The following is a 25,310-nucleotide window of genomic DNA, read 5'->3' as shown; positions in this document are numbered from 1 at the left end:
AGCTGTATGTGCACCACGGAGGTCAAACACACCATGATTCAAGGGCTGGTTATTTTCGGTAAATCAAATTTCCTATGCTATTATTAATGTATCATTTTATATAATTTTAAATACATATTATAATGATTATTAATTGACATTCATGTTAGGGAGATATGTAGTTGTATGTTAGTTGATGTCAATATCTAGTTTAACTGTCAAACGTCATGTCGTGTCGTTGTATAATTCATGTTTGTCTTATGAAGGAAGTATGGAATGAACAAAAAATTGGCTGCATGAAATTTGATAATATTTTAAATCCATCAAAACTCTTTTTAACCCCAAAATGAAATAATAGATTCGAAAAGGTTACTTGAATGTATACATAAATGTGAATAAACAATGTTAACTGTATACGCCTGACCCCAACGAAGAATTCTAAGGCTGTCAAGAATTTTTCTCAACCTGATGAAAAGGATGATTGGGTAACATCATACTTTCTTTTTTAACTCCAATATCCAATTGTTTTGTTTTATATAAAGTGTTAAAAAAGCTTTCTTTATGCAATTACAGAAGGTAGTCTCTGAATTCAGATAGCTCTAATCATATTACATGTAGAGCACCCTGTGGACTTTGTCTTCATCTAGTTTGCACTGAAACATGTTTTGTCGACTTACGTTGTTTTTGTGACTAGTGGACAAGTGTAAAGCTTAGTTATTTCAATTTTTTCTTCGCTTTCTAAGTGACCAGTCTAATAGTGGTGGAGTCTGCTTTGCCCCAGGGATGCGTCCAGCTACAAGAACACCCGTTTTCACAATCGAACCCTGGTGATGTCTTCGGAACATCTAGTGAAATCGGCAACAAAGCCAGACCAACTAAGGTGGAGAATCTACGTTCTAAAGGCGCTATTCCCACTGGGCATTTCATGACCAATGTCATCAAAGATCATCCGGTACCACTTAGGCTGTTTCCGTATGAAGGTAAACAATTATATAATACAATACGTACTGATGGCGCTGTCACACCATAACGTATGACACCAGCGTATGGCACTTTTTTCCAAACACGCTGGCAGTTCTATAGTGGTCACACGCTCGTCACGCGCTTTGATACGCTGTGATAAGTTACATAAAAATGTGTGATACGGTACTCAAACGCTAGTCATTCGGTATGGATACGTTCAGTTCGTTATGTAAACGGTAGCTTTTACACCAAATCCAATATGGCTGTTGATGTTTCTGGCGTGTGCGAGCGTATTGAACTATTTTCAATCCTTTTTTATACGGTATACGTTATGGTGTGACAGCTTCAGAAGACTGCATGCACTCGCTTTTCATTCGAATACACATGTTTTCATTGTTCTATGTTTTATTGTAGTAGGACGAAAAAAAGTGATAAAGATAGTGCCGTCGCTTGGGCTCGAACCCGCGACCCTTGGCTTCTCCAGCCCGATGTTCTACCGCTGAGCTAAAGGGAAATTCCCTACAGCTGACGCGTGCAAGGCAACCTTGCACTATATTTCCGTCCTAGGTCTTTCACATTTTTTTTCTCATTGCTGTATTCATCCTCTAGATTAAACTTCCATTTATTTTTTAAAAAAAACATCGCACAAATTTTCAAAATATCAGACGAATGATTGTTTTCGACAAAATTGTTTAAAATCAAGTCGCGCGAGAGTCGATTGAATGTCTAAGTACATTTAATGTATTGAATATTTTGTAACTACAGAAACATTTAAAGAATACGTGTCTAATTTGACAAATTGTATGTACTACAAAATAGTTCATGTCGTTTTCAATTTAATCCGCTAGTTAATACCTGGAACTTATGTACGCCTTCCATGAAACACTAGATACCTACATATATTCTGGTACCTGTGATAGTCTACGTATTAACTTGATATATATAAAGAAATAGAGTCCATCATGCAAAGTTCGTTGGCATTGACCGTGCCGGAAAAAATCATTCTTTAAAACAACATTTTCATAGGAAGTTAAGAATATCATAAGTACATTTTGTATGTACATAATCCAAATTGATTATTTCAATAAATACATCAAAAACTTTCTGATGTTGCGGCGGAATAATACAAGCTAAACGGGATCAAATTAGACAGGCAAAGTTATGTGGTCAATATCATGGAAACAAATAACTAGTAGTAGTTTCAACTTGAGTAGAAATGGAATTGCCTGAAAATCAATGTGAACAACTGATATCTCGCTTGCATTAAATTCCTTTGAGTATTCCATTCAATATGCTGCCAAATCATGCTTATATTCAGGTATCTAATATTTCCTCAATTGGCTTATTAAACACAGCATATACTTAAGTAAAAATAACTGAAAACATGCCGGAATTTGCAGCTCCATTAGCACGCTCATATCAGCACAATGTTATCACTAATTTTTGAAATAAAAGAAATAGACCTTTTGAAACATATTCTTCAGATATGAGTACAATTAGGTCAATACACGTCGATGGGTGCATTTTGTGGTGCTCCTGGTGGGATGAAGATAGTTCTTATGTACTGGTTTTTTTTTTTTTAATGAGGACACCTAAATGATTTGGTCACTTGATAGAAACGGGACGTACTTTTTGCACTTTTCTATTAAAAAAAATCCGAGTAGCACAGCACACCTGCTATTTACCTATTTTCAAACGCGTGCTTATTTATGACTTGCTTTAGATAATAAACTGTCTAGACTTTAATTGATATATCAATAAATATTTAGCTAAATAACGAATGTTGTATTTAATAATTCACAACAGCGACCATGGATAACTACGGCATGACTTACGACGCTTATACCATGGAGAGATGGTACGACCCACAACGCACAGACACAATGCAACAGCAGTCAGCCTGGAAAAGCGGCGAACCATGGAACAAACTCATGAGCCTCGGCACCAACCTAAAACAGACTACTTCCGGTCCTGATGGAAATCGTTACGGCACATTTTCAGGTGACACTTCGGTTGCTCTCATCTTGATTCCAGGCCCTCTCCCCTCCCAGTTTCGTTATCTGAAGACTTTTGTAAAATTATGATTCATCAATGATGTACTTATTGTTCAACATTTCAAATGACACCTGTAAGACACTCTCATGATATATGTTTATGTATATGTTTTGTTATTTCCTATGACCTGGTCTATTTTGTTTCTATTCTGCACTATTTCTGATTGTATTGTTTGTGATATTGATACTCTGTTATATTTCCGGTTACTCCACTCAAGTTTTTGTTCCCTATCCCACTTAACTGTGTGTGGTTTTTTTCAAATATTGGGTTACCTCCCTTTAATTTCGTTTTGAGTCGTGTTCATTTAAGTCCCGCAGTGTAATAGTAATCGAAGCTAAAATCGTTCCGGAAAAGTGGCAGTGGTCCCTAGACAGTGGGCCCTAGACAGTGGTCCCTAGACAGTGGTCCCTATACAGTGGTTCTTAGACAGTGGTCCCTATACAGTGGTCCTTAGACAGTGGGCCCTAGACAGTGGTCCCTGTACAGTGGTCCCTAGACAGTGGTCCCTAGACAGTGGTCCTTAGACAGTGGTCCCTATACAGTGGTCCTTAGGCAGTGGTCCCTAGACAGTGGTCCCTATACAGTGGTTCTTAGACAGTGGTCCCTATACAGTGGTCCTTAGACAGTGGTCCCTGTACAGTGGTCCTTAGACAGTGGTCCCTAGACGGTGGTCCCTGTACAGTGGTCCCTAGACAGTGGGCCCTAGACAGTGGTCCTTAGACAGTGGTCCCTAGACAGTGGTCCCTGTACAGTGGTCCCTAGACAGTGGGCCCTAGACAGTGGGCCCTAGACAGTGGTCCCTGTACAGTGGTCCTTAGACAGTGGTCCCTAGACAGTGGGCCCTAGACAGTGGTCCTTAGACAGTGGTCCCTAGACAGTGGTCCCTATACAGTGGTCCTTAGACAGTGGTCCCTATACAGTGGTCCTTAGACAGTGGTCCCTAGACAGTGGTCCCTATACAGTGGTTCTTAGAAAGTGGTCCCTATACAGTGGTCCTTAGACAGTGGTCCCTAGACAGTGGTCCCTGTACAGTGGTCCTTAGACAGTGGGCCCTAGACAGTGGTCCCTAGACAGTGAGCCCTAGACAGTGGTCCCTAGACAGTGGGCCCTAGACAGGGATCCTGAAGGGGAAATGTACCATAAAGATACAAGATGTATATCAAATAACGGTTTTACATCGATCAATATTGACGTGGAACATCACATCGATACAATTAAAATACGTACTGAACAGTGCGTGTAGTTGTTATTCACATTGAGTAATTTCTTCTGACACACTATAGCAAACACTTGAACCATTGTTTCGCTCATGGTTAATGAGTAAAGTATATATGCATGTCCTGAGATGTCACGTTTATTTTACTTGTTACCTGGGAGATCAATTATTTGGAACGATTGCTCTACCAATACTCCTCAAATCAGTATTGACTTGCCTGCTATGAATATATATGGATCTACATGGTAATCAGGGTTCTACACGACAGGTAATTTTGGTCTGATTATACACGGGATATAACTATCATAGCGTTGATATACATAGCTATTGTTATATATAGTATGTCTCTACAGTATATGGTGGTGTTTTTTTTAAGATAATGATAATTGTTATGAAACGAAATTCATTTTTAGTGTAATGTGGTATAGCAGTTTGTTTAAAGTGTATGGAACGTGTCATACGATTTCAATTAGGTTTATCCCATTACCTTTTTCGATTACCCGACGTTTGTTTGTTTGTGGTTAAACAGCTAGTGTCATATGAGGACGGTTGCCAAAGGAGACGCCGTCTGAAAAAGAAAGAATATCAATTTTGATCTCTTCCATGTCCTTTTAGGAGAAGGCACAGAAGAAAAGATATCACATAAGAGGCCTTTTACAAAACACATACAGTGGTTCTATTCTTGGAAGGAAGGAAGAAACCATCCCGGGGGGGGGGGGGGGGGCACATATTATTTGTCTCTTGTGATCATGCATTGGATACAGCAGGTCTTTTTTCATTTTTATGTGACCTTTTTTGTGATCGACTTTTGACCGTCTTGCCCACGTTAACAATTTCACAAAACTCTAAAAAAAAAATACAAGAAACAGCTATGGCTTAGGGAACGTCAAAACTATATGACCTTATATGTCCCCCCACCCCTGGGGAGTGCCATTGATTCTGGGAAGGTTGCAAAATTTACCATCTATTATTTAATGGAAAATAAATATTATTTTTCTGTTATAAATTGTTCCAAACTTGTTAGAATTATTATTACTTATCGACAGTTTAAAAGAATGAAAACTTGGACCATTTCACTTTTTTTGATCCCCTTCAGGGGTTCGAGGTGGAGGCAAACATTGGTTAAAATTTTAAAATCGTGTAGTGCCAAACCACCGAGGCTACACATGGTAGCCAAGATAGCTTTCACTTAGTAATATAGGTACATAGCTCAAGATATAGTATTATATTTTATTCATGTTAATAACAGTCATTTCGCATAAATCACACGTGTATTCCATGCTCTGATGTCCTCGTACTTAAATTAAACTCCAGATGTTTTGTTTTTTTATAATTAATGAATAGGCTTAAAGATGTTTTGTATTTTCTGTGTAACACGAATATTCTAGGTAGATCAGGTGTACGAGTTGGGATAGCCGGCAGTGGAGAACCGGTTATAACTGACATTGGAGATCTGCATGCCAACGTCATGTATACCGGAAATGGCGGATCGATGGAGGTAAATGACAACATTTTCTTTAGCGCATTATCGAGGTTCCGCTGTCAACATACACTGTTTTATATACTTTAAACTGTTACGAAACTAACAGTACTTGAACGCAAGTAACATAGCAAGTATCATTATGTACTTTCCATGAAGTTTTAATAAACAGGACATATTTTATGACTCAATGTTATCACATAAAATCTGGATAATAACAGATTTTATGTATACTGTTTGTATTGGAATTCAGGATATTAACCTCAACGGATGCTGAGAGACAAATTAAATGAACAACCAGGGTTGAAGTTTATTTGGTATAAACTTCAACGGTTTTGAAATGAAGTTAATGAACAGCATATACCCCATAAACTTCAACATTAGCAGTTCATATTTTTCCATGACCCATTGAGGTTTATACCAAATAAACCTCAACAGAACAGGATTTATCCTTATACGTAAGTTCAGCGCGATTTTGATCATTTATTTGATAAGTTCTATACACAGTCGACACTTCAACGTTGATTTTCTACGCTGCATAACCTTCGTTTTGAACGTAATTTTGGTTTGCAATTTTAACTTTGTTTCAACGTCTTTATTTCAACGTTGAATTACGGTTGGATTTTTATTTTGGATTCGCAAATATAATCAACGATGATTCAACGCTTTACTGTTTCAGCATCTAACATGCATCAATGAAAAACCGTTTGCTTTATATTTGCAATACAAGTCAAAATAGAATCATTAAAACATACAATAATTCGATAGATAAGCATGAAAGCCATACAAGTTATTCCTTGGGCTGTTTTAATGTATTTGTATCTGTGTCATTACCTTGCTTTCATTATAGGTCCTTATTATCGCTATATACATTGGTTTTCACACTTCCCTCAAGTTACTTCTTTCAGACACATTAAACCTGTACAGGTTCGGGAAAATAATATGCCTGCTATATCCCACTGCATGATCGTAAGAGGCGACTAAGATAGGCTCCAACTGCAGAATCGGGCTGGTTTCTTCCTTGTCTTCTGTTTAGGGACATTGTAGAAACCAAGAATAAACCTGCTGTATCCCACTGCATGTGTATCGTAAAAGGCACAGGTTTTGAAATAGATAACGTCTGCTGAATCCAGCTGCATGCTTTTTTCATAAGACGTGACTATTATGGGGTCCCCGTATATTTAGGGGTTTTCTTCTGTGACTATTTAGAGGTATAAACAATACAAAATTGATCAGCTTTGCCCCCAAAATACAACACTTTAGTTATTTATCTGACGTTTTGGAATTTATATTTTTCCGATTTCACCCTTATTTGCTTTAACGTTTTACCCCTTCGAGAGAAAGTATAGGCTTATTGTTTTCCACCGAGGTTAACGTAACAGTCAAACCTATGTGACACCTTCAGGATCAGAGGTTTTCTTCTGTGTTCTATGTTGAAGATACTCAAGTTTGATATGTTGCCCCATTTGTAACACTTGGGATCTATATATAATTTATATTTTTTCTCAGTTCTCTACTTTTAACTGTCAGTGATGTCTCCCTAGGTACCCGTCTCCATAGATATAAATATGACCCTGGGTTTTGCGAGAACGTTAAACACAGTACAAAATCGTAATATGATAGAACTTCTAGTATATTGTTAATATTAGCAAAATTTCGTAAACGGTCGTAAAAACTGTATCATGCAATGCAACCCATTTCTTGCATACGGTATTTATTACCGATTTTTAAAGGTTCAGTCACCTCTGTGTGTGTTATGTTTTTATCACATACCTGTTGAATCTTGTTATAGTAATACAAGCAATTTTCAGACAATGAAATACAACGTTCTGTTTTGCACATGTGCAATACGGAATGTTGAATTTACCTACTAGCCGGAACTACTTTTTATGGGAATCCCCTTGTCATGGAGAACTGAAAAGGTATTTGCGAAAAAATATCAAAGTTATAAAATCTTTGTATCGATATTCACTCGTGCTCTCCGCGCACTCGTGAATATATTCGTCCGCGCAATACACTCGTGCTTTCTGATTCGTTAGAAAAACACAAGTGTGTGGTCTTGCATATATATTTCATGACGCATGGCGGTAGACTCCGCTTGTGGATTTCCTAGTCCCCGAGGTTTGCCGTAGTTTTGATGACCACAGTAATATCTTTTGAGTTGTGGCACGGTTCATTCTATATACACTTAACTAATTATTAAGTTTAAAATCCTCCAGTACTTAACTTTTTGAAATTCATTAAATTGAAGGTTGTACTCACCTTCCCTTTTGTTCGACAATAGTAAAGACAAATTCGGATATTCAACTAGAAGGACGAAACAGCTGTGTGATGCAGTAAAATTCATTTTGGCAGACTATTACCAGACTATTACCAGACTATTAACACATGTTTAAAGCTGAAATCACGTGTGGGTGTGTTAAGTTCATCTTATATACATTAAATGAAATGTTATTTTCTTTTACTTGTTAAAATTAATCTAAAACGTTGTACCTTCAACATTGTAGCCTTCAATATTGAGAACTATTGCTGTATTTTTTTTGCATATTGTTTTTATTAATAAACCATTATATTTTTTATTTATTTAATTTACATTTTGTGTTTGATTCAAAATTATCACACACAAAACAATTAGTTTTTCGCCACAAAAAAAAAAATAATAGAAAAAATAGCTAATACTATCAAAATTTAACATGACCTCAAATTATTTGGCACTGGGAAAATGTGAACAAAAAGTGCTAGTGTTGATGCATTTGTATGCTCCAGCCTCAAAATATGAATCAAGTACAAACCATACACGGATAACCCTTTTGGTCAGTAATCAAGTGCTTTTGTATGATTGACATGTTAATCCCAAACATATCCACAGTCAAAAATTGAAAATGATTTGGCCTTGGTAATGTTTTCAGAATAATACACATTGCATAACCCCGATTTATTAGGGGATCCTTTTTTAGATGTGGTTTCCAAACACGCAATGTGATGTTAAGTACGACAAAACTGCGAGAAGGTTAGCATCTCAACAAAAAAAAAGGTTAAATAAAACAGCAGTGTGGCCTTGAAGGATTAGTTAAATCAGAAATAGACGTGTTTCTGATGGATTTTCGTTGTTTGCCGTTATAATATGGACACGACAACCAACAAGGTCAGGTAATTCTAAAATCAGCTTATCAGGGAAATCGTGGAGACGCTTCAGAACAGAAATAGTACATATTTGAGGAGATACATATACTGGTCCAAGTATATCAAACTAGGGCAGGAAATCAGTCATGTTTCGTTATATGTTCCTAAATTGACGGAACAAAAGGAACCACGATTTTGTTAGGAGTCTACATTTGTCGCTTGTTACGATTATGCAAAATCCTTTGACAGGTACCGATTGTACGAGGCGCAGCTCTCCTAACACATCTGTTTAACAACGCCAACCCAATCATCAAACCGTTCTGTCTCAGCAGCATCAATGGACAACCCGTGCATTTTAACTGTCCCAAGGAGAATTCCAGTAAGTGATAATGAGATCGTTTCAAAAATATGTCTTATATACAGTGTAGCATTTTATTTTTTGTTGATTTTAAAATGCGCTATTTTGTTTTAATGACGAATTCGTGGATAAATATTTCACGAAAAATGTTTATATATATGATTGTCAGCAATCTATCAAATGAAGAGAAAATGAATTTTGGCATAATTAATGCTTTGGAAGTTACAATGTAATCTGATTACGGATTTTGTTTTCTTTATAATAGATGTAAAAGCAAGTTTTAATCGCCATTAGTAAACACATTTTTTATTTTTATGTTTTACTTTATCGATAAGATTGCCTATTACATAGGTTACAAATTAACTGTTTCACATCCTCCTATACCAGGACTTGGTAATGGTAATATGGTGTTCTAATAAACAAAGTATATGGTGTAAAAGGAAACTTGTTTATAAAACATTGTACAATTTGTATTCCAAGGTTTACCTTATATTTGGTCATACATAAAACAATGCAATACCAGGCTGTTTTGCAGTAGGTTCTATTTTATACTTGGCCAGGATACTTCTTGACATGGTATCTCTGTTTATTAAAGCAACATTTAATTGATATGAGTTTTAACGTTCGAACCATTGGTATGACCCTATTGTGTTTGAATACTTATTTTACTGCTGTGTAGATGATTTATTTTCATTTTTGTTGTATTATCTATTATCTATTAAATTCCTGCTAAGCCAATTATTTTTTTCAGAAATGATTTATCACATATGTAGTAAGCCGATAAACTTATTATGCATAATTAAGGTTTCTGGCAGTGGTACGGGGATACCTATGTCCCCACTGCAAACTGTATCATTTATATAGGTATTCAGTATTTAACAGTATCTATATGACCACGTTAGGCATATCTAAACTTTGACACAGGAAATATAATTGGAAGTGTACAAAACCGAGTGATATATATTGTCCTAATTTTTAGACTTTGCATCAATACTCCTTTTAGTAAGTATTGACATACAGTTACCACGATATCACTTATGTTCAGATATTTCCGTTGTATGTTGTCAGAAATGGTACACTTTATTTTGATAACTCATGGATTAGGTAAACAAACTGGAGTTATTTTTCAAAATTTGAAGTTATGAATAAACAAAACATGACAGTAATGTACTAATATATAGTTCGATCATTCGTTAGAGTTTATATACCTTTTATTCAATTGTTATACTTGTGGGTATGTCTTAGAAAACATATCTAACACTATAGAGTCACGTGGTAAAGAATAGGTATAAGCAGAGACATTTGTACTATTCTCTGCCATGTGGCTCTATAGGTCCTTATAATGCTCTATCTTCAAAAAAACAATCCTAAATATTGTGACTCTACATATATTTATTCGAAAAGGTAGTAACATGCACTCATGCATGCATGAATGATTAATGATGATACAAGAAAAGAAAAGAAAAAAAAAGAAAGAAAAACCGCACAAATACATATACACAAATAAAACTCCATTTTTTAATGTCTTCACCGTAAACTGAAAATTCGCATTTGTGATGAAAAAGCTTAAATATGACATGAATAACTATTTCATCTTACATTAACAAAGTAAATAATTCATTTAATACGATTATTTTAAATGTATTAACCTGTCTTTGCAGTGGCAGATGCCGGAAGTGGTCACATTTCCGGCACTTGTAGTGGAGGAACCTTACATATCCGGTTAGATAACTCAAAACCGATAAAAGAGATGAACAAGATTCAGTGGGCAGCAGGCAGAAGAGACCAATGGGGCAGTCACCACACTATGCACAATTGTGACGCTAGTAGTTGTCATCTCAGTAACGACGGTCTTCGCCTTGATATAGACGTTCCAAACGCCTCGGGTAACGATATCGAACGATTAGTTTAACAATCTATTGTTTGGATGGTTAATTACCAAGTTCAAGTTCTTGATAACTTTGAGATGCACAGCCCATCAGTATGCAATACAGTGCAAACTCTACGTATGAACAGTGCAAATCAGACAAACATTATAATATGAACACAAATTACAATGACGGAATTACAAACAGTGTGGGGAGGTACATTACATCACTGTAAAGCATCTGTCTATTTCTTATTAGCAAAGTATTAAAACTTTGCGAGATAAACTTCATCTTTCGTATTATTTGACGACAATATTTCTAATAACTTTAACATTGTTTAGCTTCAAATATTATAGAGTCTTTTTGTATTTCCTTCCCAAGTCCGCAAAATTGGACAAAATTTTAATACAAAATTGAATTCGTGTTTGATATTTTCTAATTGACACAAAGTACACAACCTCAGACTATAATCACTATTTAAATGCCCCCTTGTTTCGATTTTATGATGAGGATTTTTATCATGAGTATTAAATAATTCAGCTGTCTTCTTAACTAAATTATGTTGTTGTCTTGACAGCTAAACTCCAAAAGCGATTTTTATAAAACCTTTATCATAAACGGTAATTCAACATACAGACACCTTTACATTGTGTCTTTATCTTAAAAGTCACTTTCACATTTTCCAATATGTTTTGATATATTAAATGTTTAGTTACAAGTATTCTTTTTTCAAATTTTTGACTGTGTATAACTTTCTATCAAATTATTTACAGAAATTATTCGAAAGACAAATTAATCGCTAGAAAGTGTACCGTGCAATGCTTTTACCAATTCAGACGTACGTTTGTAATAAGTATTGTATCAAGTTGAGCTGGTTATATTTCTGACATTTTTAATAAAGTCAATATTAGGTGAGATGGTAATATGTAAGCAATACTCCCTTAGGGACTCTATCATCTGTGGACACCAGCTTCTATATGACCTTATCATTCTTTCTTTCGACAATGAAAAGAAAATCGAACAATTTTCACAGAAACCTGTTCCATCTTGTGCAATAAAAACCCATACGCCATGCGTTTTATGTTACATAACATAATTGCTTCGACATTGTTGTTTGGCTTTGTCTCTTACTTCTGAACTAATGCCCGTTCGTGTTACGGGACATTAAAGATATTCCTAATCAAGGCATGGAAATTAATGAACAATTTCAGATAACATAAATGTTAATGCATATTAGAAATATAAGCAATCACGTTGCGACTTTTCTACATGCACATGTCTATGTATGTATTTCACTTTGTTTCACTATTTTGCCTTCAAACTACTATGTAGTTACAAATGTGCAAATAAAAAAAAAATAAAAAAAAATAAAAAAAAAAATCTCATAATATGTAATACTTGAACTACTAACAGGTAGAATGGGATTCGCCATTAACTATATAGGGCATTATATATTGCCCTGGAGTTGGATAGACCATCCTGAGGAGGTCTCGTGCAGTGGAAGGAGGGAAACTACTGACAAAACTGAGGACGACATAGGAACGAATAAAAGAGCAGCCATATCAGAAATACAGTTCACTGCATCGTGTAACCCGAACCATGACGTAGAAATACGGGTAGACCTCGGCCACCACAATTTACCTGGAGTAGCGAGAGTAAGATTATTACAATATCAATGTTATTGTTTACCTGGATACTGCTACAATGTAAAATATAACATGGGAATAGTCTAACGTTGTGGAAAGTTGTAGAAATAGCCAAACTTAAATATTGTAAAATTTAACAGTGTCAACTATTGCAGTAAAAAAATAACATTAGTTTCACTGTGAAATATTTTATTTTACTGCAGTATATGGAATATTTTTGTATTTAAACCACGAAATATTGTATATTACAGGTTCAATACGCTCTGGAGAATGACAATGAGTGGATAGGCTGCCCTGCCCGATGTGTACCTATGCATACGTGTTCATATGACAAATGTACAAGGAGTGGACAATACGTCATCATTAAGACACACATGTCTGGAAGCCGACTGAAGTTTGTACTTCCATATCACTGCTTTTCAAATGATTCGCGTGTGTACACTGTAAGCGTACATAAAAATAAACAAACAATTCCGCGCTTCACCTATATGCCCTTATTAGTAACACACCAATTGGGAACATTTGGCATTTTCCGCAAACGGAAACAAATCAGTCTACTGGAAATGCCAACAGTTTTGGATTTACAAAACACGTATTACGGGTTTGCATTAAAAGAATATGTTAAAAGCAAATTACCAGATTTAAGATAGCAAATGGTTTGAGAAAACGTACAGTAAAAGCTGTATTTGTAATTTCCCGTATACATTTTTTTTTTTACTTTTATTAAAAACAAACCACGTATATATGTAAGTATGTATAATAGTGACTTTCGATAGCAGTGCGATTATTATTAAATACATTGGAAGTGCGGGTATAACTTATTTCCAATATAAGCGCGGCTTTTATAATTTCCGTAAGAAACACGGATGTTTCTTCTGTTAATAATGTGGTTCATTTTCACTTCTAGTATACATGCTGGTATATTTAGGTTCACGTCGAAGTACGGATACCATTCATTGCTGTTAGGAATGCAGGAATTATTTACTTCCGTTAGATGTGCAGACACTACCTACTTCCGCTGCCTTTCCGTCCAGCTTAATCCTTTATGTATTATGTTCCTTTTAGTTTAGCACTAAGTCAATGAAGGTGTGTGTAAACAGTAAAGCTTTGCTTAGTAACATGTTGAATCCTTACAGAATCCCGGAACATATGTACCCTCTTCTCGGTAAAACCAATAATAACCCTAACCCTAACCCCAACACAGGTTACTGCACCTTTTAAATTTGGTAGAAGATACAGTATTCCAATACTTAATAAAACTGATTTCATAAAAAGTATATAAAGTTTATTTATTTCCCCAAAAGTATAAAATATTATGTTTCAACTTACATGAATCACTATTGCTTGCCCGAATGGAAACGTGTGGAGGGTAGTATCTAGAAGGAAAGCATAGTACGTGGAGAAATACAGCATGGTCGGGCAGGCCACCCAAATACCTTTTCATGTTGGTGATTTGCTACCTCTCCTCATTTGCAACATTTAAGACCTTAATTTTTTTTCTCCTGCGCCACTATTTCGTTCAATGATAGTGTCTCTCTAGACATCCATGGTTATAATTAGCAGGTGGCGTTGATCGACGAGAGTGATGCGATAATGTAATAATGTAAACAATACATTATATAGCTACATTTGTATACTTTATAACATATGTATTGAAGTGAAGTTTGACATGGTTCTTGGTCTCGATCACCATGACGTGTTATGGATTTTATGTTTGTTTTTATTACAGACTGGCTCTTAATGTGATAGGACGGACAGTGTTACCATATCAACACTGGATGGAGGCTCCGTACGAACTGACTTGCGGAGGACCTAGTATCAATAGTCTTACCTACTTCCAGGGAGGTCAGTCCTTTTTTATAACATTTTAAAGGAGATTTTGCTGGTTTGTTTTGGATTTTTCCCGTACCCTCTTCATGCCTTCCTCCAATGCCCATATATTAATAGAATTACATATGCATAAATGTGATTTGTGTTTTATATTAATATCTTTATTTTTTTTTTAAATTGCAGGAGGTCCAGTCACGCAATCACCAACACTTACTCAAGCAACACATGCTCCAGCAACAAATGCACCTACACATGCTCCGATAACAAAAGCTCCAACACATGCACCTCCTGTCACACAAGCGCCAACTCAGGCGACCCAAGCGCCAACCAACTCCCATGGTACAAATACAAACCACCATGTTAACATTGCGCCGGGCACAAAGTTCATCATGGAGCTCAATGAACCAGGCGATGAACTCCCTAATCAGACGAGAAAATTCATGCTGTACTTCAGTAAAGCCGTCACCATGAACATAAACAATGGAGACAATACAATCACGTTTTCTCCACAGTCTGGTGGCGCCTATTCCGGTCTCATGCAATTGGCTTATTTAGGAGCTGGACCAAGGGGAGATAATTCCAATGACAATGTTTTAGACAGCAATCTGGGTTTATATTCATATAAACCAGTTGCATCATACTGTGCCTCTGATTCGGCAAATAAGGCGTATGTAAATTTCGAGTGGAACGTCAACAATCAATATGCTGCGGCATCATCCGGGCAACTACTCATGGTTACAATGCCTCATCATGTACGTACTTAGTCGAGAAGAATTGTTAACATACGTCTTATTCGTTACAAAGATGACGACATCTTCTTTTGATATCCCCATATCACACCTGCACATGAATCAGCTATACTCAAAATTAAGCATTAATTGAAATTCAAGAATATGGTGGACACTTTTTTGTTCATCGAACACTTTTTTATAAAGTTTATATCTGCAACGCAAAGTTATGCATTAGCTAAAATTATTAAAACAACGTTAGGAAACTCCTTATGATTAAAGAGATAACGTTTTATGATCTCAATTTTCATGAGTTTGTCTTTCATGTAAACTTTAATAATATCATTATTGTTTTAACATATCACATAGGTATATTGGACATTAATTTGCTTGTTGCAGGTACTTCAAATGGCACACAGTAGCAGCAACATCAAAAACACAGTTTACGGCTTTAAAGGGTACGAGGGTACTGAATGGCTGCTCGAGATGAACCTTCCTCGTGCTTCGATGGAACCTGACGAAGCTGCAGTCACTAAAATTAAACAAAATAACAAACAACTTAGTGTAAGTATTGGTTAGTCTGGGTACACAATAGTTGTGATAATCATTGAGTCAAAGATGTTCAAAATTATATAAAACATCATAAAAGAGTACGCAGATCCTTAAATGTTTTCTAATATTTATATTTCATATAAGTATTAAACGTCTGTCCGATTGCAGTTACAGTGTATATGAATGCAATCTTGGTGAAAGATAAATAGAATGACGTACGTTAGGACGTCATGATTATTTTTCTGTCAACCCGATTGCATTCATATTGGCTGTAACTGCAATCTGGATATTTGGTTACTGTTAACGCACATATATATATATTTGATCGAAAATATTATTTTAGCACTTTTGGCGTTTAAAATATTACGCTAAAATATGATTGGACCTATTGCAGTTTCTATTGCCTATATCATTGATGCAATAATTCATCGTCGAGCAAATCGGATGAAATTCTATAATGCATTAAAATCTGATTGTGCTTAAATAAGCACATGAACGTAAACCGTAATAAACATTAAAGATGTACAGGAGTGTATCTATGGTTAAACTTAAAACAAATAATGGATAAAACTCGTTATTTAAAAAAAAAATCAAAAAAATCTTGATAATACCGTATGTATAACCACAAGCATAGACAAAATTAGAAGGCAATAGATATCCTTCATGAAATTATTTTTTTCAGGATATCCTGACAGCTATTGCGCGTGACGCTTCCGAGCACAACATTGACACGATCTGTAGTCAATGGGACAGTTACGGCCTAGGGAAAGCAATAGGTTTGTCTGCCAGATTGGCCAGCATATCACGAGCCTTCGGAACAGACCACTATGAGAATATAGACACGCAAATCAAGAATTGTCTGGAGAAATGGCTCCGTGTCCAAGGTATTGAAAGCGAGTCTACCTTTGTGCAGTTTGCCCAAATGGGTTACTTAAATGTCAGTATCCGTATTTGTATCAGTGTATATACAAAATTGTCTTACATAATATTATTTACTATTATAAGCAATAATGTCTTAACATAATTTTCACGGGTTATCTATAATTCTGTCTACACAATTTACATCATTATATTCAATATTGTCAACTTAATTTACATATACAAATCGACGGCGGATTGCAATTATAGACTTGTCATTGACTTAGATGTTGTGATGATCACGTTAATTTTGTCTGTATTGAGTAATTTTGTTATATACCATTCTGTATATAAGATAAACATAATTATGTGGGTTGTTTGTTAATTGGGTAACAATGTATGTTGTATACATGAAGATTATCATTGGGTGGAAGGTTTCTAATTATGATACGTATTTATACAAGATTCCCTGTCCGACATGTGGAAGTTCCACTATGACACTGTATGGGGTGGTCTATTCCTCCGAGCCACTAATAACGCCGATGTCGGGTACGGCTACGACTTTGGTTTCCCATACTACAACGACCATCACTTCCACCTCGGGTACTTTCTGTACGCCATCGCTTACTACGTCAAACACCACCAGGATTGGGGCCAACGTAAGTATGGACATGGTTATATTTATATATCTTACTTATAACTCTGCATTGGAGATGTAGATCACCGTGTCCGTCTCTCCGTCCGCACTTTCTTTTCCGGAGATTATCTCGGAATCTAAAAGACAAATAATTTTATTGATTTAACATGGTGATACACTGTGAAATATGAAGATGTGCAAATTGGGGTGTTTAAAAGCGGTCAAGGTTCAAGGTCATGGTCTTGCAGGTAATCCAATACCTTTTCATGCCAAAACAGGGAATCGAACCCAAGCAGCCTTGTTAAGCGAGTACGCTATCTGCTGCACCATCTGACCTGTATGCGGATGTGGTTAATAATAATTCTGAATTGCCAAAAATGTAGTCTTCGGATATAATTCTGTGAATTTTAAGAAGTATTTGGTTTTGGTTGTCTACTCGGGTAAAAGGTCAAATTGATGTATCACGTCATTGTATCGACGTAATTTTCGTTTGTTTGATTAGGTTTACTTCTTGTGTGTCTTTGTGTTCTGGCATTATCGTATAAATATATATATGTGTTAAACAGCAGATCAAATGTTAATATTTGTAATGTGTATACATTTTTCGTAAATGTATCGTTTATGAGTGTTGTCAAGGTTTGCTTTACAAAGCAAAGCAAAGCAGGCTTCATATCATTACAAGTGCATTTGCCTATATACTTATGTGCGCCCTTTTCCAGAGCACAAAGAACGTGTTTACGCTCTTGCCAGAGACGTTGGTAACCCGAGCTACATTGACAAATATTTCCCCGTGGTACGTCATAAAGACGCGTACATGGGATTCTCATGGGCCACAGGTGTGGTTCCAGGGCAGAGACAGGAAGAATCATCATCGGAGGTAATTATAGTGTTATACAGGGGTATAATGGACATAAAAAGCGAAAATATCAATGTAAAACAACAATAAAAGCGTTATTTGTACTTTTTCTTATATTATGTTTCCTCGGGAGGTTTCTAGAGCTCTTAAGAAAGACATGTACGATTGTATTGTTATAGGTTTTCTTAATAGTAGGAGCCCTTCGAAATAAGGAGGATATATTCCTTGCTTGAAGTAGTGTCCTACAAGGTATTGATTGTAAAATGTGAAGACGAAAGGAAAGTCCCATTCTGAGATGTAGTCGCTTGAGAAATACGTATGTGTCTTAAGGATAGACGCATTGAAATTCAATTTTACTGAGTGTTTCGATCTAAATTGTAACTTAAATAGTCCTTAGGAGTAAATTATATGAGAACAGGGTTTGTCCTTAGCATTATTCTCATTGTGAAGAATGTGAAAATGTATTACCCTTGTAAAATATCAGGTAATTATGTTCGCACAGCTATTTTTCAAACATGAAACATATATTTTGCAGCACTACATATGAACGCATGTTGTGTTAGAGTTATGGGCCTGTATTCATGAAACCGTTCTCATGCTCAAGCATGGATTCCGTGCTAAAGCCAACTTTCTTAAAACTCGCTTTAATCATATGTCACAATCAAGAAGATTAGTGTAAACATTTACAACACTATTCCGCATGAAGATGTTCAAAAATTCCTTGTCACTTACAAAAAACAATATTCATTCATTTATCTCTGACAAGAAATTGGGCGCTAACACAGAATCTGAGTTTGAGCACAAGAAGGATTTCATGAATACGTGCCTTGGTCAGCAATTTCATTAACACAGTCAGAAAACGATATATCTGCCTGTTGTTCATTAGTTTTTCTTGAATCTGTTTTCATCTTATAAAATCGAAACAGCAAGGTTTATCATTAAGTAGAAAATATCTTTCTTTCGTTTCTAACAAACAAATTCTGTTGTAGGGATTGAACTGCTACCATGGTCTCGCTGCGTTGGGAGATGCTTACAATGACGACATTATGAAGAAGACTGGTCAGGTGACACTTGCCACGGAGATTGAATCCGTGCGAGAGTACTTTCACGTGCGGAATCACAACGAGGCTCATTTTCCACCAATCATCAGAGGGTACGGAGCGGTAGGACAGATAGCTGAAGACAACTTTTACGTTTACACGCTGAACTGGCCATGCGCACCTAATGTTTTTCCTATGAGACATGCATGTCTTATTGGTATTCAGATTATACCCATCACCGCGGCGTCAAAGTACTGGATGGACCAGGTCAGTTCATTATTTCGTATTTATGTGCTTGAGATGGGTTCTCTCCAACAATAGAATCGTTATAAAAACGTTATCCCTCTATACGAGATACTTGATCTATAACAGATGTGTTTGATCTATCTATAAAATAACTGGTATACATAAGAAATGTGTTTGATCTTAACCTGTTTATCTATAAGGTATATGTTTCATTTCTAAAAGACACTCAGCAATACCAGAATGTTTGATATATAACATTTTTTTTACAGAATATGCGTTTGCTGTATGAGGGGCCATTTTTAAAAATTCTTTATCTCGAATCCTTTGAATGTATTCGCCCTATGCATTCCCTTTATATATGGGAGATGTGTTTTCTGTACAATAGATTCTTTCATAGCAGTCTTTAATCTAATGCGAGGTCCTCATGTTGTATTATTGATAGTAATTGATTGTATGTGTAGAACTATTGTAAAGTGCTTTGTCTAACTAAATATTGCACTATATAAAATGTCGAATAATAAGTAGTAATTACTAACAGATACGGAGGAAGATGTTTCATTGAAAGTCAAATTAATTTTGTTGCACTAAATGTCTCTTTTGGTTCATTAAGCAGCGCAATAAAATTATGACATCGAATTATGCTTGGTAAACACAACTTACCAAAGCAATGGCAATATGCTTTAATGAACCTAGACCTGACGCTTCGGTATATACGTGTACTATGGTTCTAGTGCATGAGTACCACAAATACAGCATTGTCCTTTAACTACATATAAAGTAGTAATTTCCCATTCCTTCAAAATCTTTCCAGAGCCATAACGCTTGTATATTGAGAAAGTTAGGGATACATAATAACTAGCTATTTACGTCATGTCACGAACCACCAACGCGTTTTAAGAACGCTTATAATTGGCCATATACATTGCAAGAAATGGTGATATAGGTGTATGATTCATTACTTCACTAAGTACTTTGGTAAATAGAAATATGTTCCCAATGAGATAAGTGTTGATTTAATCTTCATCCTCAACAGAAACGATTAGATTGAATTTAAACCTGTGACTTCGTTACCATGGCAAATGAGACTTTATGCAAGATCGTGCCTTGTAACCATGTCTATCATTTGGGGAAAATGTGGCGATAACTATCATAGTATTGATTTCAAAGCCATGTCTCTCGTGGAGGTAGAGGGCTGGCGCGACTAGCTAAACGTGTGAGGAGAGAAGGGTTTGGTGTAGAGAGTGACCTAAAGGGTATGGAAAAGTAAGGGAGAAAGTAAATTGTTAAATCTAGAAAGCCTGCAAAAAGTAGTTAGTATTAGTAAGAGGAGGAGAGATTAATCAACCCTGATGGGTATTAAGAGTGTCGATATATGTGATTTTCACGTTAAGGCATCTTGATGTTTACATTACAAGACTTGTCTTGTCCATGAAAACTTGCCTGGTCACGGAGACGGCAATGGATGTTTTCATCAATCCGTGTTCTGAACATACATCGACTGCTACAGAAATGATGAGAGGTCTAGATATATTTTGTTAGTGAGTTAGCATCATAGTAACGATACTCATAGACTTTTATTTATTGAAGAATTAAACAATTTAGTATTCATTGAATATGGCCACACTGACAAAAACATTTGATGAACGTAACACGCACACAGAGGTGATTGAACCTTTAAGATTTGGTAATAGATACAGTTTGCCAAACAAGGGATTAAGCTACATCATACAGCTAGTTCGTCCTTCTACTCATCGGCGATACTAAGAGGCCAAAACGCTCTCATTGTCTAAAACAATGTACAACCAGAGGGGCACATAATTAAAACCCATTAATTTCTGTGTTTCTTTGTAGATCAGGTCTAAGGTGACTCCATACATCTCTTGTTTTATTGAAGATATCAAGACAGGTGCCACATTTGGTGAAGGACACGCCCACCTTTCCCGAGCATCTGGTTTTACTTCCTTTTGTTTCATAGGTATTTTCCCTCTCTTTTGAGGGAACACGGATCCATTTTTTCTTTCCTTTTGTCTTGATATCATCTCATGTCCTGCTGCTATATATTCTCGTCGACTATTTCAGGTTTATTATTATTTGGTTACTGTGGTATCTTTCTTTCAGTATTAATTTAATCATTCACTGATTTTGTCATGTTTTTTTTTCTTCAGGACTGGGCATCACATATTAAAAATTCATGTACTCAAGCCATCCATCCAGAAACTGCACCAGACTACCACCTGACGAATCCCAGTGATATGGGAAAACTAGACTCGGTAAGAACACTCCGACCTCTCACCTTGGTGTTATCTGTGATAACGAGATATAACTACTTTTTCTTGTAATATTGATTTTGAGACTATCATAGTTTTGATTTCCATTTTCGCATTTTCATATTAAAACAGTGACACTGTGCAGTTCAATATGCTGAATTCGTCAATTTACCTTAAAATAATAATGAAACTATCGTGGATAAGATCGTTTAAATGATCAGCAAAGTGATTACATAGTGATGCAGGCAGTAGTTGTCACCATAAGCCCCGATTTCATTTCTCTAGCTATGTAGATATATTATGTTTTCCATTGGTGCATGTACATGTAGTAGTCCACTATGATGCCTACGGTTTCATATCCTTAGCTTTCCAGATTTGATTTTCGTTTTCTTTTAAATAAGCATGTTCAATAGCAAATGATATTCTGACGCTTGCATTTTCATTGCTGTACATATTGTAATAATCGACTCCACCATAAGCGCTGACAGCTTTGTTGAGTAGAGAACCACTCTGTATGTTCTATGAACAAGACTTGTTAATTGAAAGCAACCTTCCTACACTTTCGTTTCCATTACTATGCGTCTAATGATGCTATAATCATTAGTGCAAGAAACTTTTAAACATACATGTAGCAGCCCTGATATTGTGCTGATGTCGTCTTTTATGTTTGAAAGTTTCTCTGTTCTTTTTCTAATTATCAGATATGTGCCCCCCCCCCCCCCTTACATATTGACGCTATAATTTCGTGCCAAAAAAATATATACACTTTAGAATCACCAGAAAAATGGAAAAGGAGCAATTGTTTGCCTTATTCTGTATTTTACAACAAGATTACATAGCCGTAGTAAGTAGTTATGAAGATAACAAACACATATTTTCTAACGTTGAAAAGAACTGTGCTGCTCTTTGTTCCAAAACGTTTGACATATTTAAGAAGAACAGTGCTACGTGTTGTTTCAAAATGTTTGACAGATTTCAGTAGAACTGTGCTGCCGGTTTATGAGACATGCCTTTAGTCTGGCGCCCCAATGAATCTCTAGCTCTTAAACTTGTGATTATTTTTTTCTTAATCCTTAAGCAGCTGATGTATGAAAGTCAGTAGCGTCCTTGATTTAAAATTGCCATCGATCTCAACAAAAATATTGTAAACAAGGAATTAAATGATGCTCACAAATTCAACCCCATTATATCTTATCATTTTGGCCTTTGATATGTTTTTCATATAATATGCTCCAAAATAATGTACAACCATATCTGTTTACCTTTGGAAAAGAACGCTGTGGTAATCAAAGAACTAATGCGTTCCTATAGTTTGATACAGGAATGGTATTGTAAAGTTCTAACAGAAGAAAAATTCTTCATGAGAGGATTTTCAAGATTGACCAAAAGAATTCTTTACATTCACATCCATATATTCCTCTTCAGAATTATGCAGTGTCACATTAGGACTGTAACCATGATTTAATGGTACTACTAAATGCAGTTAGTTACTAGTAGAGTCAGCAATAAAACGTTGTTTATAATGATTCTCTTGAAGTTTTGAAATTTAATACAAACGAGGCAGGTCCGCATCCTGATAATTAATGGACTTTTTGGAAGATTGTTACACAAACGCATGATAAACTAGTGTTATTAGCCTTGGAAAAAAAAGATGTATTTGTTACATTTTTTCTTGATGCACAAGTTCATAAATGCGCTAATCTATCAAAATTCAATATTGCGCTAAAATTTGAGTGCGCTAAAACAGGAACGTTTACAGGATATTGCAATATCAGTTCATTGTTGAAACTTCATAGACGTCCGATGTTCGTTTGTTGAAACTGTAACTTAACCAATGTAATATATATGCGTGATTAGCACTTTTCAAAGGAAGGAGAGTAGCAAACGAGGCATATCTCGTTTTTATCAGTCAATCCTCACTCTGTTTAATGCATTTTTCTATATAAAATGTATATAATATCTAGCTATTTACCAAGCAGTTTCAAGTAATTAAAAACAAAAAAAATACCGATCATAAACATTTTATTGTATGATTGTGGCAATTATAAAAATAAAATAGATCATTTTCTTGAACAAAAACAAAATACAATGTAACTAAATAAAAAAAAAATCATTCAATGCCCTGGAATGTTTTTAGAACTGACCTGTGGTTCAAATAAAGATGATAATTGAAAGTATTCTTTTCTTTCAGGGATGGGCAGCATTCTGTTATGCAGGCATGGCGCCATATGATGACGCTCATATGCAAATGGCCGCAGACTATGTCAAAGATAAAGGCCCGAGACAGTTAGTAGGAGGGACGGGAGCTGCCAGTACTCTGCTGTTTATATACGGACGTACATAGGAGCTGGGAAACCAATAATATGCTATTACATTGTACCAAAGAAACACGTCATGTTATCACTACTTACGGCTGAAATTAAACATATCCACATTATGCAAACCTTGTTACATTACAATATTACTAAAACAATAAAAAATGACTTCATCTATTTACTTTTCCCTGACACGGTCAAGTAAATTTGACAAGATTGACCAGTGAACCAGTTAAAACCATATATTCCTCCCTGACTGTTCCATACATTACAAAATGTCATTGAATAATAGACAAATTTCAGTTCAAGTACTGAACAGTATGAAAATATCAAAATGGTAGTGACATATACTTCATGATATGATGTGAACACAGTTCAAAATAAAGTTTTCAATATCAGTACTTTCAAATAAATGACTTTGAAGCAACTCAAAAGTTTCAACTCTTCTTAGGTCCGAGGTGTTCATATTTTCTTAATATAACATAAACGAATAAAAAGCATTTCGATCTCTTTGCTATTGTTATTTTTATACATTTAGTTGAGACAACAGCTTGTTCTCACCATTCAGTTTCTATGGAATATTGTGTTAACAGTTGATGTATAAGATTGTGCTTCAATGGAACATGGCAATATTGTGGAAGATTATGTAACCATGGAAGTGTGTACATTTTGTATCTACGTAACATGGTAATATTGTGGAAGATTGTGTTACCATGGAATTGTGTATCTACGGAACATGGTAATATTGTGGCAGATTGTGTTTCCATGGAATGGTGTATTTACGGAACATGGTAATATTGTGGAAGATGGTGTTACCATGGAATTGTGTATCTACGGAACATGGTAATATTGTGGAATGTATCTGGAGCATTGTGTTGAATATTTTGTTTCTGCGAAATATGCTGTCGATATGGACACTATGTTCCTTTTGAGTACAGTGTAACTGTAAAACACTTTTACTTAGTAACATAGAATAACTGTAATACTTCTGTTACCCTGGAACATTGTGTTTCTATGGGAAAATATACTATCAGAACATTGGTTTAATGTGGAATGTTTTGTTAAATTGTGTTACTATTTTAAATTGTGATATGGAACAGGTTGTTACTGTGTTAAATTGCAACTAAGGAACATTGTGTTACTGTGTTAAATTGCAACTATGGAGCAATGTGTTATTGTGTTAAATTGCAACTATGGAACATTGTGTTACTGTGTTAAATTGCAACTATGGAACATAATGTTACTGTGTTAAATTGCAAATATGGAACACTGTGTTAAGATGACACATTGTGT

At 35.6% G+C, this 25,310-nt stretch overlaps 1 protein-coding gene across 1 annotated transcript; it reads left to right on the top strand.

The window, feature by feature from the left end:
* Positions 1-25,006, top strand: LOC110461365. Its single transcript, XM_021514811.1, has 17 exons — positions 1-58; positions 723-959; positions 2,749-2,943; positions 5,602-5,711; positions 9,066-9,195; positions 10,836-11,060; positions 12,456-12,697; positions 12,940-13,082; positions 14,418-14,533; positions 14,702-15,270; positions 15,646-15,810; positions 16,481-16,682; positions 17,121-17,315; positions 18,013-18,170; positions 19,139-19,456; positions 21,601-21,705; positions 23,894-25,006. The coding sequence occupies exons 1-17, from the start codon at positions 7-9 to the stop codon at positions 24,044-24,046; spliced, it is 3,315 nt and encodes a 1,104-aa protein (XP_021370486.1). The 5' UTR covers positions 1-6; the 3' UTR covers positions 24,047-25,006.
* Positions 25,007-25,310: the final 304 nt, after the last annotated feature.

This window comes from Mizuhopecten yessoensis, unplaced genomic scaffold, assembly GCF_002113885.1.
Source record: "Mizuhopecten yessoensis strain PY_sf001 unplaced genomic scaffold, ASM211388v2 scaffold10603, whole genome shotgun sequence".
In the NCBI taxonomy this organism is placed as follows: Eukaryota; Metazoa; Mollusca; class Bivalvia; order Pectinida; family Pectinidae; genus Mizuhopecten; species Mizuhopecten yessoensis.
Note: the sequence above shows the minus strand (reverse complement) of the source record. Positions and strands in the feature narration are given on the sequence as shown.

Bases quoted from the DNA above. Each gene is read 5' to 3' on its own strand.
- LOC110461365 (XM_021514811.1), top strand. From the start codon at position 7: ATGTGCACCACGGAGGTCAAACACACCATGATTCAAGGGCTGGTTATT. The intron at 14,534-14,701 runs GTCAGTCCTTTT...TTTAAATTGCAG, and splicing joins TCTTACCTACTTCCAGGGAG to GAGGTCCAGTCACGCAATCA. The intron at 16,683-17,120 runs GTATTGAAAGCG...TATTTATACAAG, and splicing joins GAAATGGCTCCGTGTCCAAG to ATTCCCTGTCCGACATGTGG.